The sequence below is a fragment of the Halichondria panicea genome, chromosome 16, assembly GCF_963675165.1.
Source record: "Halichondria panicea chromosome 16, odHalPani1.1, whole genome shotgun sequence".
Taxonomy (NCBI): domain Eukaryota; kingdom Metazoa; phylum Porifera; class Demospongiae; order Suberitida; family Halichondriidae; genus Halichondria; species Halichondria panicea.
In genome coordinates, this window is record NC_087392.1 from 2,047,956 (window position 1) to 2,066,672 (window position 18,717).

General features: G+C 42.5%; 4 protein-coding genes, 1 long non-coding RNA gene and 1 pseudogene across 5 annotated transcripts; 1 reads left to right on the forward strand and 5 right to left on the reverse strand.

Moving 5' to 3' along the window:
• Positions 1 to 117: 117 nt before the first annotated feature.
• On the reverse strand, positions 118 to 588 carry LOC135349796 (small ribosomal subunit protein bS1m-like). The gene has a single exon (XM_064548405.1). The coding sequence runs from the start codon at positions 586 to 588 to the stop codon at positions 118 to 120; it is 471 nt and encodes a 156-aa protein (XP_064404475.1).
• A 71-nt stretch (positions 589 to 659) lies between these two features.
• Positions 660 to 8,185, forward strand: LOC135349914 (androglobin-like). The gene is made up of 25 exons (XM_064548573.1): positions 660 to 804; positions 858 to 975; positions 1,134 to 1,241; positions 1,288 to 1,365; positions 1,424 to 1,597; positions 1,683 to 1,861; positions 1,950 to 2,205; positions 2,286 to 2,644; positions 2,700 to 2,763; positions 2,819 to 2,896; positions 2,955 to 2,985; positions 3,042 to 3,291; positions 3,348 to 3,462; positions 3,519 to 3,671; positions 3,738 to 3,958; positions 4,066 to 4,254; positions 4,902 to 5,036; positions 5,327 to 5,671; positions 5,729 to 5,810; positions 5,868 to 5,963; positions 6,769 to 6,978; positions 7,074 to 7,124; positions 7,171 to 7,397; positions 7,582 to 7,762; positions 7,868 to 8,185. The coding sequence occupies exons 1-25, from the start codon at positions 728 to 730 to the stop codon at positions 8,054 to 8,056; spliced, it is 3,966 nt and encodes a 1,321-aa protein (XP_064404643.1). The 5' UTR covers positions 660 to 727; the 3' UTR covers positions 8,057 to 8,185.
• Positions 8,171 to 10,010, reverse strand: LOC135349946 (coilin-like). Its single transcript, XM_064548619.1, has 6 exons — positions 9,752 to 10,010; positions 9,635 to 9,705; positions 9,527 to 9,586; positions 8,651 to 9,467; positions 8,455 to 8,587; positions 8,171 to 8,391 (listed from the first exon to the last, which is right to left on the reverse strand). Exons 1-6 carry the CDS (start codon positions 9,908 to 9,910, stop codon positions 8,282 to 8,284), a joined length of 1,350 nt encoding a protein of 449 aa, XP_064404689.1. The 5' UTR covers positions 9,911 to 10,010; the 3' UTR covers positions 8,171 to 8,281.
• Positions 10,011 to 10,115: 105 nt separating this feature from the next.
• On the reverse strand, positions 10,116 to 11,387 carry LOC135349963 (uncharacterized). Its single transcript, XM_064548646.1, has 2 exons — positions 10,709 to 11,387; positions 10,116 to 10,659 (listed from the first exon to the last, which is right to left on the reverse strand). Exons 1-2 carry the CDS (start codon positions 11,331 to 11,333, stop codon positions 10,289 to 10,291), a joined length of 996 nt encoding a protein of 331 aa, XP_064404716.1. The 5' UTR covers positions 11,334 to 11,387; the 3' UTR covers positions 10,116 to 10,288.
• Positions 11,388 to 12,252: 865 nt separating this feature from the next.
• On the reverse strand, positions 12,253 to 13,679 carry LOC135349568 (uncharacterized; annotated as a pseudogene).
• Positions 13,680 to 15,000: 1,321 nt separating this feature from the next.
• LOC135349569 (uncharacterized) lies at positions 15,001 to 18,097 on the reverse strand. The gene is made up of 2 exons (XR_010398936.1): positions 15,604 to 18,097; positions 15,001 to 15,384 (listed from the first exon to the last, which is right to left on the reverse strand). It is a non-coding gene; the product is annotated as an uncharacterized LOC135349569 (long non-coding RNA).
• Between the last annotated feature and the right edge of the window lie 620 nt (positions 18,098 to 18,717).

An 18,717-nucleotide genomic window follows, 5' to 3' on the forward strand; every position in this document is an offset into this window, starting at 1 on the left:
TCGTAGGTTTAGTCTACTGTGGTTCCATAGATACTTTATAGTATCTATGGTGGTTCCGTATTTGAATACTTGCCAATTGATAAAAATCGACGAAATTTAATCTAGATCTACATTGTTCTATATTGTATCAGCTAAACCACACAGTTCAGCTTCTGCTTCTAACAGAGACAAGTCCTTGCTGCTGCCCAGTGGATGCATAGACATCTCCAGGTCCTTCACGAGTACCACCACTTTAGCACCCTCAACAAAGCTTTCTGCGTTCTCCTCGGGCCGACGCACAACAGCATGGAACTTGCAGCCAAAATCAATATACAGTTTGTCTCCAATCACAGCCATCACTTCTCCTTCTACTTTCTTGTCAACAGGATTCAGAATACGAGCAAATTTCGAGCTCTCAAACAGATATGCAAATGATTGGTGGCTTGTCTGATCATTTTCTACTCCAGAAGAGAAGAGATTCTTCGTCAGTGGAGTGCTCCTTTGAGTCAGCCATGTTATAGGAAGGAGGTAGGTCTTTTTAAGTGTTATAGATGGTTGAAGGAGAGTCCTCAGAGCTGAGAAACGACAGGTAACAGCAAATGATGCCATCTTTTAATATTCCATAGGGAGCACAACAGGGGAAATCCCGTACTGAGGCCAGTAGGGGGAAATCCCATTGTTATGACAACTAGGTGGGAGGAGCTATACAGGACCCAAAGATCAGCATTGTGATTTTCTACCTTCAAGTATGCCTGGAAAATCACAAGCAAGTAATAGAAGCAAGCCGGACTCTTCCAGAGAACGAATGGGCTCAGAAAAGTCTAAGTGAGTGTTGAAAGTACTTACTCCATTGATTCAATCCAACCCCTAAAAATTAGTGAGTCTGCAAAGAAGGTGTGCATATGGCCAGTGTGGTCAGACAGCGAGATTGAGAAACAGGAGCAGGGGGTCAGTGGGAAGGGTCGAGACAAGGCAAAGCTTTCACACGCTCCTCCAGTAAGTTAAGCCATGAAGTGTGCGTAGTTTAACTATAATTATACAGTCTGGGGCCATATTTTATTCTTACTTACTGATTAATAGCATTGCAAAAAAATTATTGTATTCAACAACTGGCTTGGAGGTGTTCAGCCATGTTTCTGTCTGTTTGTCTACAGTATGAAGACCCTGAGGGCGTCCTACTGCCACCAACACTGTCGGCCATGGGAGATGTCTCCTGGAAGAGACCTTTCGACCTCCCAACCATCACTGCACTTAGCATAGAGGTAAGGTGTACACCATTGTTGCTATTGTGTTAGTCTCTCCTTGTAGGAGGTCTGTGTGGTAAATGACTTGGAGTGTACTAGTATGGAATTGCTCTCGAATAACAAGCACATCTTGCACAGTAAGGTAAGTGAGTTAATTACAGTAATACTCTTAGTTTGTACACTTCTATCTACTCCCTCAGTTTGTGTCATGGCTTGTGAGTGAGGTGAGTGCGCTATGGAGGGCCAGAGAGTCCCTCTCCCCTGCAGCTAGTGAGGAGCAACCACCATGGGCTCCCTGGTCTCACATCTATCCTCACAACAAAAACGCTCTTGCCCACTCATTTGGAAAATATTTTGTCAAACTCTTCTGGATGGTAAGGCCGCACTGTCAGTGTGTGTACATTCTCATATGTGTGTTTTATAGTTATAGTTGTACAGTTACATTATACGTACATACAGGGCTCTTGGAGAAAGGTGACAGTTGATGATCACCTCCCGTTTCTTATCAGAGAAGCGAGCAGTGAGGAAGTGACTGGCTCAGCCATAAAGTACCAGCCCCTCTACCCGCGCACAGCTATTCCCGGGGAGATCTGGCCAGCTCTGCTAATGAAGGCACTCCTTAAAGTGGCTGCCCTTGAGTGAGTGGTTCTAGTGGGTACAGTGCAATCATCCGATAGAGAGTGTTGAGAAGTCGATATTGCAGAATGTTTAATTGTGTATATGTAGCTCAATGGGTGCTGAGTTTGGAGACTTCAGTGTGACTCAGCTGCTGACTGGTTGGGCCCCTCAAGCCGTGGCCGTGGAGCCGGACAAGAGGGACAGCATATGGCACAATTTTCTGTTACCCTCTCTCCCCCTCTGGGTACGAGACTGTGATAAGAATGAAAGAGTAGTGGGCAAGAGATGTCTCGTTTATGCCAGCTTCCGAATACCAGAGGAGCAGCAACTAACCAAGAAAGCTTCTGTCTTTTCAAACACTGAAGTAAGCGGACAGTTTGTACTTGTCATGAAATACTGTACCCCAAACTTGTATGTTTTGTTCGTCTCTCCCTCTTCATACAGTCAACGATTGAAACCATTCTCAAAGAAGCTGGAATCTTCCCCTCTACATTTGACCAGACCACCTCTCCTGTGTTTCCATTGTTGCTGACTCAGGCACGAGACGAGCCTTTGGTTCCTCCACCAAATACGCCACCTCCCCCTGTCCTCCAGTTCCCCTGTTATCTCGGCCTCATTAACAGACAGCGTAACCCCAGCATGGATACGCCACCAAGCACACCACCACCAGACAATCCATGGTTCCTGGAGGTAGCACCAAGGGAAGTAGACGTCATTGTCAAGGAAGAGGAGGAGGAGAGTGAGAGTGAAAGTGAGAGGGACGCCGTGTGGATTAGTTATTCTGAATTTCTCAAGTGCTTCAGGTTTGGTACAGTGGCTGTTGATAATTATAGAAATCTATAACTGTTGTCTGTACAGCCATCTGTACATCTTCAAAAGTCCCTCCAGCTTTGAGCACAAGGACAGTTATGTTGACTTAACAGTGAGTGCTAAGAACCTTGTTCTGTATGTGTTTACTATCTATCCTTGCTTCACAGAAAACTGTTCAGGAGCAGAACATGTGGAGTCAAGTCAAGAAGGCTGCTTCATCTGTACAACTTCTCTCAACAACAAAGGTGATTTATCTTTGAACGCACACATACAAACTGTATCATATCTGTTTTATTCTCACAGGCTCTGACTAGCACAGAGAACAATGTCTTGTGTAAGTTCTGGCTATTACTGTACACAACATTTACCTTTCACCCCACCTTCCCTTAGTTGTGGACTCCCCTCAACCTATTCTCCTTCATTTTGTCCTCTCCTCTCTGAGCAGCTGGCGTGAAGGGGGTAGAAATACACACACTGTCCCCCTTAAGTCCCCTTTCCCCCAATCTCCTGGACGTGAGACCCTCCTTGCAAGTCGACTGGTAGTGGACACCTTCCAATGGAGCAGCGTACAGGCCTCAGCCCCATTGCTAAGACTCAAGACCACTGGCACAAAAGGAGCCACTTTCTCACTACCTCCAGGGTGAGCGCAGAATACTGTATAAGTGTGACTCAATATGTGAGGTTATACTTTTGCAGACGACATGTGCTCAAGTTGCATGCCAAGAGCCCCATAGCTTATCACCTCACTGTGCTCTCAAATGCTGAATTCCAGCTCACAGATGAAGATAACATCTATACTTTCCTTAGCAAGGTTCGTTTGTGCAATGCATACCTAACTACATCCCACATCTTTTACGGCTTTTACAGGAGAGCTCTCTGTACACCAGCTTCTGTTCTGAGTTTATGGATTCACTGGTGAAGTCTGCCAAACACTTAGGCAGTTCAGTAGACCTGAAGGCTAGCCTGCGCCCTCTAGTAATGCAGATGTCCAGCGTAGGACTCACTGCACAGCACAGCATGGTAGGCACTCTTATATTTCTGTGCAAAACAATCAGTAGGGTTTCAATATTTTCGTCTCTCCTTCAGCTGTTTCTGGCGAGTGTGTTGGAGGTCTGGTTTGCCCACGGCAAAGAGTATGGACTCACTAATGCTATGCGATTCGCTTGGAAGTCGTTTTTCTATAAGTCATTTGCACTATTGGAGAAAGAGCTTCCCCGTTCCGGCGGTGTGGGCAATATACAACAGATGAGAAGGTCTCTGAACAACAAGAGAAACCTTCTGGAAAACAAGTCCTCCTCAGATGAGAGGTAAGCTAATCGCTATACAATGATGATGTTAGTAAGCAATTTCTTTCAAAGTACACGTTGTTTTGCGTAAGCTACAGATGATAATTATTGACTCCCCCCTTTTATAGTGGAGCCACGGTACAGGAGCATAAGGCAGCATCTCAAATCACCCGTTGTCTCCAGCAACACATAAACACCCGACGAAGGAAGTTCATGACTCCTGGTACCCAGGGTAACAAAGTGGCCATTGTAGAGATAGAGAACAGTCTCTCTTCCCTCGAACCACATCTCAACTCTCTAGCCATGGAGGTGCTTAGGTGAGGGGTTTGTGAGTTAGCTATTACCTATAATGCCTATATACGTGTGAGTGTATGCTACATGATGTATGTAATGTCAAAATAAAGGGACCTAGCATTAAATAGAGTATGTATCTTTGAACAGCCATAACTTTAGTCCAATAACATGAGTTTCTGAAAGCTTAGAAAGAGGCCATTCAGACGATGTGTTAAAACGAAAAGTATTTTGGGTCTGTTTTGAAAACACCACATGGACCATAAATTATGGTATATTTTCCTGAAAATGAGACTTTTGAAAGCTTAGAAAGAGACCTTTCAAATCAAATGATAGTGCTATTCTTTGCGAGTGGGAGGTGGGTTGTACATGTAGTTGAATCTTTCAACAACCATAACTTTAGTACCGTTGATACAATGTCAAAAATGTTCTGAAAGCTTAGAGAAAAGGGGTGTGTTAAATTTTTTGGGCCTGTTCACAAAAATGGGACACTACAGCCTGTTCCAAATGTGAGATTTGAGCATACCATCTGAACAGGTAGCTTTCAGATAATCGTTAAATTTGGACCATGAAAAACTCAGTTACAGAGCCAACTCTAGTACATGTACATGTAATACAACTATACTGTTTGCTAACAGTGTTGCTCCCTCCCCCCTCCCCCTCCTCCATGCAGTGGTGTGTTTAAGTTGGACCCCTCTCTGGAGCCACTGTTCCCATTCCACACTGATGAGAGTGAGCGTTGTTTCAGTACTCTCTACAATGGCCATTTCCCCCCACTGCCCCCCAATGCATGGGCCCTTGTTCTTAGGTACATGTACAGCTCTACATGCAGCTCTCCAGGACACCAATGTGTTTTTAAGGCTATAGTACATGTATCATTTTCTAAATTACATGGAGGAGGCCATACCCCCAGATCCCCCTAGAAGGCCGTGTGCAATAGCACACAGATAGTCAGCTTTACCCCTCTTTCTATTCCCTAGAAATGTTCTGAATGGGCTGCTTAGGATACTTAGGATATCATCCACTTTCGATGTATGTAGTATTGTCCTAAATGGCAATCGTAACACTTGATTGACTTCTTTGTTGTCTGTCATTCAGAGCTGTTTTCCGAGTGCCCACGTCCCAAACAATCGTTCCTCGTTTCTCCAGTCCCGTACCTGCTTATCTCTTACGGGTTATAAACAACGACACAATGACTGAGCTCCCTCGAGTGTTCCACTATACCACCCCAGTCATGTACACTCCCAACACCCACGGATACACAGTGCAAGTGGAAGCATGGTGTGGAGATAGTGAGGGTGTGGAGGCTGCCGGAAAATGGGGGCTGCGATTGGTCTGTTCGAATCAGGATCAGCCAGTACTGGCAGAGGAGGAGTTGGTAACCCCTCACACTCGGGAAATCATTGAGTACTGCTTACCAGACAGAGACAATGTGCTGCTTAGGTAAGCTCGGAGAGTCTATAACTATCAACTGCACGATGCTTGTGTCTTGCTCTATAGATACACACTGAGTCCTACTAAGGACCTTCCAGTCAGTGTTCATCTGAGAATGTCAAAACCAGATGCTTTCTGCAAACTACAGGTATTTTCATTACATTCTTCCTGTCTCATATTAACTAAATTCTGCAATAATACGTAGTTACTGGATGATGAAGTGCCTGTGTGTGAGGTGGAGGGGAGGAGAGTGTGTGTCATACCACTATATTGCCTGCAGGAAAATAAGGAGGAAGAAAAGGTAAAGAGAAGTTGACTGTGTGTGCGTGTGTGTGTGTTCCAGCTGTAACTGCTCAACGCTTGCAATGCGACGAAAACTGACTGCTTCTATAGGCTTCTAGCCACGTTCTCTTGGAGTTTGATTTGTAAACTAAAGCTTCTTTCTCTTCAGAATCTTTTAGCATCATCTGTTTGCACACACTTTCTATTCGAGAAAGCCTTGCACTAAAGAGTTACAAAGCTGCAAAGTTGCATACATGTACACTTCCAGAAGCATCCCCTATGAACTCTGACGTCATTGCAGGATCCACCCCCATTCATGATAGGACAGTATATTATAGGCAACTCAGATCACTATACACACCACGTACGGGGATTGTGATATGAATGCGTCGTTTTACATGTGTAAAACGCCCACATCTCAAGTGGCTCTAACCACATTAAACAGTGTGGTTAATTGCTGACAGGAAATACAAAATACTTGATTCAAACTTCTACATTGTAGATCTTGTTCCCAGGCCGAGTAGTAGTAGTGGTAGCCGGTAGCAACCTAGCGTAAAGACACTTTGGCCTGGGAACGAGGCTAGATCTACATATGCTTCTATACTTGAAGATCGTTCTCAAGCCATCAGATAGACTTCTATTTCCACTCTTCTATAATGACTGTCACAGTCAACAATTGCAAACAACAACAATAACATTATGCAAAGCAAACTAATAGCCTTTTCTAATACTTTTTGAGCAAAAACAAAACAGGGCAAGAGGCATTAGCACAGCGCAGCTTGTACCACTCGTTTATTTATGTACTCCTCACCCACTCCCCATAGCCTCACAAGTATGTGGTACAAGCTATAGTGCTGAGAGACAGCTGGCCAACCTCTGAGACTGCGTGGTCACACAGCGCAATGATTCGAGGCTCAGATAAACCACTTGAGGACAAGCCAGACAACAAACCAAGTTCTGCCAAAAAGGGGCGAAGTAAGGGGGCAGCCAGTAAAAAGGGCAACACTCCCTCTGTGGCACAGAATACCAGCACTGTACGTTAACGTATCCACATACATGAACCAGCACTGTGTGTTAACGTATCCACAAACTACTGTAACAGTGTGAAATATAATATACCTGTTTGTAGGTTGATGTGAATAAGCCTCACTGGATACTGAGGGTGGCTACCAATGCGGCAGTGAGTTATCTAGATGTATATTGTTTCCTCATGTGTTTCTATACAGGATAAGGATAATCTGATGGTAGCTAAGGATACTGAGAAAGCTGATGCTCTGCGAGCCATGGTACAAGCCTGGGAGACGGAAGAACCTGGACGATCTAAGAAAGCTATTGACTCGCGGAAAAAGTTTCTTGAGGCAAGAGGGATTAAGGAAGATCAGCCAGTCAATGGGGGGCAAGCACCCAATGGCTCTGTCAAGATACAACAAATGGATCTCTCTCCTTTCATCATGTGAGAAACATCATACAGTTGACTACAATAATATTGCAACTGAGTTGTCAAACGTATAAGGCAGAAACCTTCGTACTTGGGTTAATTACCTGAAACCTTCATACTTGGGTTATTTGTATTGCCTTCATCTACACAATAACTCACAAAACAATCACTGAGTGCACAACACCACACACACATACAGTAATGATGGCCCTCCTCGACTGTTAGACGAATCGGAGCAGGAGCTTCGAGTGGCTGACAGACAGAAGCTGTTTAAAGACTATCGCACTGAGAGGCAGAGCATTCTCCAGAAGAGGAACGATGATAGAGAGGTTAGAAATGAGGCCAAGCTCAGACAACTACAGCAGGCCGAGACATGGCAGGTAACTATTGTGGTTATATTGTTGCTGAGAACGGCCTGTAGAGTGATTTACTGTGGCTACTACATAATCATCATTTAAGTATATTTTTTACTCATAATTATATAGTGTGATCTGGATACGTTGCGTAACAAGGTGAACTCAGGACGTGAGGCAATTCGCGAGAGACACTTAAAGAAAGAGAAGGCAAAACTGGAGGCTGAGCAGGCATCCCAGGTGGAGAAACCCCCATCAGCCGCTACTGGGCGGGACTCAAAAGCTGCTAAAGCCAAGAGTGGCAAGGGGAAGAAGAAATGAACTATAATTATTTGGCTATTAAATTTATGACTGGATGTACCTGTGTACGTACTCTTAAACTGAAAGCATCCCGATCACTTGCAATGTCTTGTACACATGATTTTATTTACACAATGAGATTTAAACAGTGACTGTTATGTAGAAAAAACAAACAAAATTGATATAATTACACTGTATAATTTATGCATACAAAGTTACAAAGCATGTAATTTATATAGACACTAGCTAGGTGTTTACAAGTTTAGGGGTTATTAGTGAGTTCAATTCCAGTACGACTTCAGGACACTCCATCATGATCTCCTGTTCCAGTGCAAACTGAGCCAATCGAGAAGAGGCTGCAGAAACACATGTAGATACATCAATCACAACACAAACCATGTCCACCCACTAAACCTTACCGTTGTCTGGTGTGATGTTTGAGGGGCCCTGATACCTGACTGTCACAGTCTTGGCAGTATGATCGTAAGCCATCACTGACGCTAGTTTGTATAGAGACACTTCAGGCGTGCAACTCCCAGAGAGCTCCAATAACTAAAAAAAAACATTGTGGTTCACCTTGAATGTACGGTCACAATAACAGATATTGTGGCTCACCTTGAATGCTAGTTGGTCACCCACTCTTGGAGCACCTTCGAGGTCCGGACAATTAGAATAGTCCCTAGTCGGCTTACTAATGATAGGGTGCTCCTCATTTGGTCGGACATCCCATCCTGTAGACATCTGATTGGCAGTGTTATTATTCTCTATAGAATCATCCTTGTTTTTCTCTACGGAATCACCATCATTGTTTTTCTCTATAGAAGGATACGTATTATTCTCCATAGAAACATCATTGTTGGTGTATACAGTGTTGAGTGTAGTATGGGCATCACTTGGTCCTCCTATGACAACATTTGCTGGCAAAGCTCTTCCTCCTCTCTGTCTCCCCCCACGACCTTTGCCCCTGCTTCGTTTACCCCGTCTGGTGCTGGCTGGCGATTCCACTGGTTTCACAGGAGGTGTGGGTATGTTTTGGTTTGCGGTTGTAATCGATCGTACAGGTATCTCGTCTTCGCTGGAACTGCTCTCTGAACTACTAGAGGAATTGAAGGTCAAATGCATACCACCAGATGCTGTCTTCTTCTTAGACACACGAAGCGGTTTTGATTTGCTGGACAGCGTTTTACTTGACTTATTGGCACAGCCTTTATTTGGAGGAGTGTTAGGAGCTGTCTTGTGTGGAGTGATCCTAGGGGTTGTCTTGTTTGGAGTAGGGGTAGCCTTGATTGGAGTGATCCTAGGGACAGTCTTGTTTGGAGTGACCTTAGGGACTGAAGTGTTCCTAGGGGCAGTCTTGTTTGGAATAGAAGAGGCAGCCTTGTTTGGAGTAATCCTAGGTTTCTTTTTAGCCAGAGGTTGAGCTTCGGAAAGACTACAGAATAGAGTCACGCTAATAAAAACAACTTGTGGTGAGAGAGTTGAATAGCATACCTGCTGTCAGAGGTAGAGCTCGACTCTATCAGACCATTCCTCACAGACACATTCTTGACTCTGTGCAAAAAATCATGGGTATGATTAGTCGTCTATGTTTGAACTTACTCGATAAGATCATTATCTCTAAAGACGTCTGCATTTTCATTAGTTGGTACCAGAAAATCATCCATGAAGAGCTGCAAAATTGTATACTGAATGACTATTGCATGGTTGATTTAATACCTGTATGCCATCTTTGTGCAGATCAAAGCCAAACTGAGAGCCTATGAGATGAGCCACATCTCCTACCAGTCTGCACTGCTCCTTGTCAAATGTAAACCAGCATTTCTGTGCATAGTGGATGGGGGTAGACTGGAAACGAAGACGAACTCTCGCCAACATCGTCTCTACCAGTCAAGTCCACGAGACTTTGATCGTCACAATATATTATCACTGAATTAGTGACAACAAACTAGCAAGCCTTCTGTTCTTTGTCACATTCGTTCAATAAGATAAAATACTGTATTGATTGGAGGAATAAAGAAAGAATAGAGGTAAAGTTGATTTTTTTTACATCCATCATGTCCCCTCCCTTCATCTCTACATGTACAACATGTAGCTCATTTATATTGAGAGAACAGACAAAAACAAGAAAAGTAAAGCCAGCTGGGGACGAGGCTAACAACAAACCGCCCTCTACATACGTACGTATAGATCTACATTGCAAAAAAAAATGAAAAAGCAATACTAAATTAATAAGTACAAAACAACATGAAAAAACTAGTGTACACATTCTCCTAAAACCCCTAACATCTCCATGTTTCGGAGACTAGCATAGATTTGATGAGCTAGGTGAGCTACACTGATGTTCTGAGGAGGGCCGAACAGTCCAGTGTCCTTCCACGTTCGCAGCATTTGCAGACATTTCTCACTTTCTCCATACCCTCCACTGTTCACCTCACATGCCTCTATCTGAGCAGGGGTCAGTCCAAGCAAGGGAGCAAGAGATCGCCAACGAGCGTGGAATCTTGCCTTGACTGAAATGGAGTTGATCTGCATATCGGTGAGGTGGGCTTGGATTTGTGAGAGACGCTCAAAGACAGCTTTTCCTTGTGAATTTATTGGCACCTCGCGAGCTCCTCCGTGAATTCCTATGTGTAAATTTCAACTTTTAATGTACGCAAAATAGTTTTGACTTACTTCCTCTTGGTCTCAATGGTGTTGGTCCTGTAGAGGCAGGTAGAGGAGTTATGAATCGATTTTGACCACTCAGCAGGGCGTACAGTCTCTCCATGTCATCGGCTCTTGAGTCCAACGTGAATGGCTTATCTATCTGATACACATTGCCAGCTTTGAGTGTTGTGGGTAAGAGTTCACTGTTTTTAGGGCGGTTGAGAAATACAGATAAAACGTCGCTTGTCCTTTCCAAGTTGATTATGGTGTAGAAAAATTCACCTGCAAATAGCATTTCTTCATCAGGAGCATCTTCATTTAGAAAAGTCACCAGAGATGGAGTTGTTATGACAATAATGTAGTCAGCTTCTCTGATCCTCTCCTCATACCATTTCATTCGATTCCCACATCCAATGTCGTCAATTTGTTGATCATAACTGACATTCACATGGTTTTCTTGGAGGAAAATGGCGAAGTCATGAACAAGTTTCTTGTGTTGGTCAACGTTCTGTGCTTGTTCCTCAGCTTTACGTTGTCTGGATTGCTCAAATTGATCCAACACAATCTGGTCACTGGTATCAGGTGGATCAAGATATTCGTAGGGCTCTGGGTTGTGAGGGTAGGCTATGAACACACTCTTCTTCTCCGCCATTTTAGTATTTACCTGGTAGAAAGGCGTGTCTCACACACGATGGGAAAGGTCATCGCTGCAACTTCTTATAAAGTAGCGATGCCGTTATAAGTTACCTCGGTGCGCATGCGCAAGCGAGGTTACGGTTGTGTGTTTGTAATTGTGTGTCTGGACTGCTACCGCTGCTCAAGGATCAATGAAGTGCAAGTAAGAGTTTTCTATAGGCTTCTAGTCATGTTTACTTGGATTTGCTTCGTTCTCGAGTTATGCCTACTTTTGCTTACTTGGAATGCCATTACAGCTTTTTCAGAAGAGCACGTAGCCAAACTTGTTGACCGAGTGTTGCTAGTCTAGAATGCTAGCTATTTGGTAGCTACAAGAGTGAAAAGAGAGCTGCAAGGCTCTGCTGATGCAGCCATTAATTTTAGCTTTGGCATCAGCACCTGTGGTGCTTTCATTAAAACTGTAATACTCCACACACATAATTATATACTGTACGCTAATTTTTCTTTTAGAGTGTCAGGCCTTTGCAGCAAGCTTTGCCCTGTGAGACTTCATCAAGTGGTTATGTAGATATGTCAAAAAGGCTCCGTAGATCTAGTTATAAGGACATCGATACATCGGCAAAAGAAACTAACTCAGATCCCTAGCTTGATAGAGGATCTGTCAGTGACTGACAAGAGACAGTCCGACTGACTGCATGGATCAACGTACAATTTCACACTATTAAATGCACGCAGTATCGTTAATAAACTGTCTATTAATCTTCAATATATTCTTTGTCTCCAGGAGTCTTTGCTATTACTGAAACTTGGCTCCGCAAAACTTATTTGATAATGAAACTCCCACATGCATAAGTATAGTATAATTATATCGAAATGATAGGTCTACAAGTAGATTATGCTCGAGATATTACCTATTCTTTTATGCTCAAGTTCTTTTCAAATCGCCTATTATTCTCACATTATTCCTCCAAAGCACAACATAGGCCCCATGTCGTTGCACAAGTAACATCAAACTATATAATAATTGCCAGTGACTCTATCTATTAACATTATAATCACATGTTGTCCTATTATTCACTGTGATTCGTACAGTGATTAATCACGTATCAGTAATTGCACGTCGTCATTAACGGCGTGCAATTACTGCCTTGACGACCGCACGTTTGAATGACGGCCGCGGCTAATATTTTTTACTGAAACTGCAGCTAAAAATGTCCTTAAAACTGCATCACAAACGATTAACAATCAATAGCATGGCTACTCGTGCAATATGGGATTAATAGCACGAGTAACAAGCAATGGCAAGGATACTAATTGCACGAGGCGTAGTCGTCAAGGCAGTAATTGCACGTCGTTAATGATGACGTGCAATTACTTTTTTTTTTAATAAACATGTAATGAATATTGTGAGTGACTGAGGCTGAAATATAGATTATTCAGAGTTTAGACAGAGAGGTTGGAGTCCGCAATGGTGAGGTCCACGGAAGCAGCTAGATAGCCGTTGAAGGATGACTTCGAAGATCTGGCGCCTCTCAGACACATGATGGAGGATCTGAGTAGAGAGAAAGATATTCTACATCTTAGCCAGCCAATGGTGGTGCTGTATGGTTGCTTCCATTTGTCCGAGAGCATGCTGGCCAGGCGTTTGTAGAAGGATCCAGCTGCTGGGCCAAGGCCACCTGTGGTAGCGAACACCAGGGGGTAAAAGAGGAGTGCTCCACTTCTCTTATACGTTGTTCATAGTGCCTCTTTTCAGGTTCTCATGGTGGTGATAAGATGCGGTTACAGAGGAGTGTCTGTTCGAGGGAGCAAATGGGTTAAAAACCCTAACGTCAAAGAACGCTCTCTCAAAAGAACTTCCCCAAAAACCATTAGCCACTACATCAAGACGGGCACCGTTCTGTCGATTTGCGGTGGTTCTGTTGAATGTTTCGCTTGTGATGGGTTGTAGAGACGGTTCAGTGGCCACTCCATGGCAAGTTTCTTTTAAAAGCGATGCTGTGATATCTCTCAGCTCGTTGTGTCTAATTGAGGGGAATCCTCCTCTGGGGCAGGAGAGGGCATGTTGCACTGAAAAAGAATGGCCACAAACACAGTTTGTGGGGATCTGCAATGGGGGCCAGCCATACCAAAGGGCAATGGCATCACGGAATGCTGTTTTGTGGAGTGCGAATCCGTACTCTTCTAGCGGTAAAGCAGTGAGCCAGCTGGAGGCACCTTTTTCTCTTGCAAGGTCTGTTGCTAATTGCATTGGTGGTGTGAGAGACTTGACGACCGCACATTCGAATAACGGCCGCGGCTAAATAAGAAACGATTAACAATCAATAGTATATGGGGTTGGTACTTGATATAAGACTCACGAATATATGGCTACTCGTGCAATAAGGGATTAATAGCACTCATAACAAGCACTGGGCAAGGTTAATAGCACTCGGTGTAATTAATTATACTATAATTATAATATAATTTATATATTGTTATAAATGTGCCTATTATGCTAGCATATAATTCTCACCAAAAAAATGTACCTATTATGCTCAAAATTATGCTAGCATAATCTACCAACCCATATCTACAAGAGGTGGGGGTGTTTTACTTGCTGTGCACAACTCAATTCCTTTAAAAATAATAGAATGTCCACCTTCTCTCCAGAAGTAGTTGCTATCCACTTACTTCACTCTAACTCCATTGTGTGTGTTGTTTCCATCCATTAACCTCACTTTATTTAATGACACCATTTCTTGATTTATCCTCGTCCCCACAAAACCAGTTTTATAATGATTTCAATCTGCCTGATATTAATTGGTCAACTTTATCTAGCTCTTCAATGCATTCTGATCTCTTTAGTGACTTTGTATAATTATGACTGTAACCTCTCCCAACTTGTCACTGCCCCTACCCACTGCAAGGGTAATTGCCTTGATCTCATCCTGACTAATTCTCCTGAGTCAGTGAGTCCCATTTCAATCTCGTTTCACCACTTAATACGTTCAGATCACTACATGCTCTCATTTACTCTTTCAGCAAAATCCCACCCAAAGCAACCCACTAAATATGCGCCTGACCTCCCAAAGCTCGATTATAATCAATATACCTTTGTCAAGTTGACTTTAGTGTCTGTCTCTATCAACTGATGTTGAAGGCATTGTCTACGTGGATTTATTCATAACGCTATCGCACCTCTTTGTGCCTATCGTAAAATTAAACCCCATGCAAGAATCGCATTCCAAAATGGTACATACAACTCTGAAATTCGTCATCAAATCAATATAGTTCGCTCCCTCCGGAAAAAGGCCAAGAGTCTTCATACCGCCACATCTTTACTACTAAAGCTAGAAGCTGCGGAGCAATGTCAAGGTAACTATATGAATCTCAACTAATCAACGAATTTGCCTTCAAACACAACAGAACAGAAAGATCAATCGGTACATCAGCTCGATAATCAAACCTGATCATCTCCCCACCTCTATATTCAACGTATTTTTTGAATCCGTCTATACTCTAAATCTGATAATAATCAATTCCGGCTGACAATACACCTATTGACACTCTTGGTATAATTATTTAGATGTTTACACTTTGTTAATTTCTCTCAATCCAACTAAATGGACCAAAAATACTTCGATCTTGCGCACCTGCTCTGTATGTATAGTTATCCATCACCTTTTCACTATGTCACTATGGTATTGCAAAATACCATTTGAATGGAAAGTCCACTGTACACAATAAAACAAAACATAACTTATATAATTATATAGTAATAAGTCAAACACCAAGTTTTTTCAAGTAGGTATAGTGTACCGAATGGGCCTTGTCTCTTTTTCCATTAAGATTTCCTGGAAAAAGAGGAGAGAAGGCTTCCAGACACTTGGGTACTGTACGTCGAACACATAATACGCAGCCATCAGCACGATCAGGCAATCGGATAAGGTAATTGTGTCTATTTCAAAGATGCTGACTCCCTCAGCACACAGAAAAGCTTGCACAATGCAGTCGTCTTCATAAAACACCACGATCCTTGGTTCGACAACACGACACTGAAAGTGACACGCGATCTCACCACACGCCTGCATATATTTATGGTGCTATATAATAGTTAGACACTGTTTAGGAAGTTTCTACGTGATTTAGAAGCCCAAAGGGCGTTCTGTAGAATCCCGAACGCAGTGAGGGTTCTACTAGCCCTGAGGGCTTCTAAATCACGTGGAAACTTCCTAAACAGTGTCTAAGCATTTTAGATCATAGCAACAACGCTCATACGCCTGACAACAATGGTTTGAACGCACAAACAATGGATTCTGAGCCTCCTCCTGTGCCGAACGCTTTCTTGAGTTCCCCTATTACACGGTTTCGTTCCAAACCAGCCACACCTCCAGCTCTGTCTTTGCAGCAACCAGCCCCACCTCCATATCTGCTGCAGCAACCAGCCCCACCTTCCTATCTGCTCTCTGCTCTCTCTGACCTGCAAGACGAAGGTTCGTAGACTATTTGCTCTCCTCCACAGCCAGTGAGAACCTACTTACTGCTCCAGTGGCAAAGAAAGCAAGAAAATTCGCTCCCCCAAAGTCAAGTAAAGAAGTAGAACAAGCAAGAAAGGAAACAATACCAAAGAAACACTCATTGACGTCAAGTATTGCTTATTATTATTATTATTTGTACTTTTATTATGATTATTATCTTATCTTGATCAAATCTTTGCTACATGATTTTCTATTGAAGTACATGATTTTCTATTGAAGTACATGATTTTCTAAATTGGATAGAACATTTCCTCTAACCAATCAGATTGCAGTATTTATGACAAACATGATCTAAGATTCAGCAGATTTTTCCCGTGCAATGGAGCTTATGGACACAATAGACTGGGATGAAGAGCTGAACATAGAAAATATTAACATATCCATCTCAAACTGGAAATCGCTCTTCCTACAAATAATGGAGATGTCAATCCCCCACAAACTATCGAACGCTAAACCTTCACTTCCTTGGCTGAGCAGAGAAATCTCAAGGGCAATTAGGAAAAGGAACTCCCTTTTTAGCCTAGCCAAGCTGTCCCAAGCTCCCACTGACATGAGGAAATACAAAAACCAGAGGAATCAAACATAAGTTGGTACCTTCTCTCTCTCCTCGAACCACCAGAGGAATGGCGTCGTGGCACCCACGTCCATGATCTGACAGGCCACTGCCAGACAATGGTTCAGGATTCTTGTAATCTCTGCAAACATGGTGCGAATGTACTTGGCCCTGAGGGGAATATCTATCCCCACGAGTCCTTTCCTTGTTACGTAAGAGTAAAAAAGATTACATGGCCCAACTCAGCTCAAAAGATAGCAAAATATTCTGGAAAACTGTTAAAGTCATAAACAACAGTGAGCAATCAGTCCCTACTCTGCAAGCCAATGGGGTAACTCTAGAGACTGCTGAATCTAAGGCTGAAGCTCTAAATCAGTACTTTTACTCAACCTTTAACCATTGTTATCCTGCTCTGCAACCGTGTGATATGGAAGACCTAATTGGTGATCTAGTGCCCTCTGATTGCCCCGAAGAGCTACTCTGCAATGAGGACAAAGTGGAGATACTCCTGAAATCATTGAAGGCAAACAAGTCATGTGGCACTGACAATATTACACCCAGAATGTTGAAATCAATGGCAAACTCGGTCTCACTACCACTTGCGAATATATTCAACCACTCACTCAGTACGGGTGAATTTCCCTCAGAATGGAAAAGAGCAAGAGTGGTCCCAGTCCCCAAGGGTGGTAACGCAAAGCTTTTGTCTAATTATAGACCCATTTCCATCTTGCCCTCAGCGAGCAAGCTCCTAGAGAAACATGTTAAGTCAATACTTGAGGAACATCTGATACAACATTGCCCAATCTCAACAAGGCAGTGGGGATTTATGCGTGCACAATCAACTGTGTCTGCACTAATACAAGTTGTGGATGATTGGAGCAAAGCTATTGACAACAAAAGTGAGGTTGCTGTTGTTTTTCTGGACATACGTAAGGCATTTGATACAGTACCACATTTACCACTACTTGAAATAAACAGCTACCTCTTGAAGTGGCTTAAAAGTTACCTATTGAAGAGAGAGCAATTTGTAGTTGTGAATGGGCAAGCGTCTACCACTCTCCATGCTATGTCAGGTGTGCTTCAAGGATCAGTCTTAGGCCCATTGCTCTTTATCATGTACATTAATAATGTCTCTGATGTAGTCTCAAGCGACACCCATCTAAATATGTTTGCAGATGACATGGCTATTTATAGAGTCATTAAATCGATTAAAGACTACAATACACTTCAGGAAGACATAAACAGTGTTGCTGCTTTCATGTCTGGCAAACACCTTCAATTCAACGCATCAAAATGTAAAGTGATGTTAATATCAAACAAGAGAAGTAGGTCCATCGAGCCACCCACATTTACAGTCAATGGCTTTTCCCTGGAGCGTGTGGAGACATTCAGATATCTAGGAATCCAATTTTCATCAGATCTTTCTTGGCATTCCCACACTAAGGCACTTTGTAAAAAATCGAGAAAACTTGTTGGACTGCTACACAGAAACTTCGCAACTCATTCTCCCCCTTCTGTTATGCTGAAATTATACAAATCTTTCATTAGACCAAAACTAGAGTATGCTTCAATCGTTTGGAACCCACACTTAAAATGCATTATCAAGGATATGGAAAAAGTCCAGAAGTTTGCATTAAAGGTTTGCCTAAAACAGTGGGATTACTCTATCAGCTATTTGGAACTTTTGAAAAGAGCAGAACTACCATTGGCCAGTCTGCACCATTTATTCAAAATTATGTATAATATAAGTTACTATGAGGACACACCTAAGAAGAGACAATTAACATACAATACAAGACATGTTAACAATCTGTCTCTGAATATAATTATATTATAATATTATATTTAAAAAAAATTTTTTTAGGGTACTAACTATTTTATTGTATCCTGGCTTTGCCGAATTGTAAAAAAAAAAAAAAAAAAAAAAACTGGACAAATCACTATGAGCACATCTGCTCAGCGGCATACAGTTTGCTAAAGCGTACATTTTCATCCACCTCAACAGTTTCAGTGAAAAATAAATTATTTATCTCCCTTGTCCGATCGCAATTATCGTACTGTTCTCAGATATGGCTGATCAAAGACATTCGCAAACTAGAAACAGTATATATACAGAGAAGGGCAACCAAGTTTATAGTAGTTGGAAACTCAGAAATCACCGATTAAGCTTGAAATAGTGACTTTAATGTATAATCTTGAAATGGCCGACATAATACCAATACCCGTTCATTCAGCAAGTTAACTTTAAAGCACGTCCTCTCTTCCTCACACCTACAAAGTCACTTCTATTTAACTGCTTACCAAAACTATGGAACATGCATGCAAGC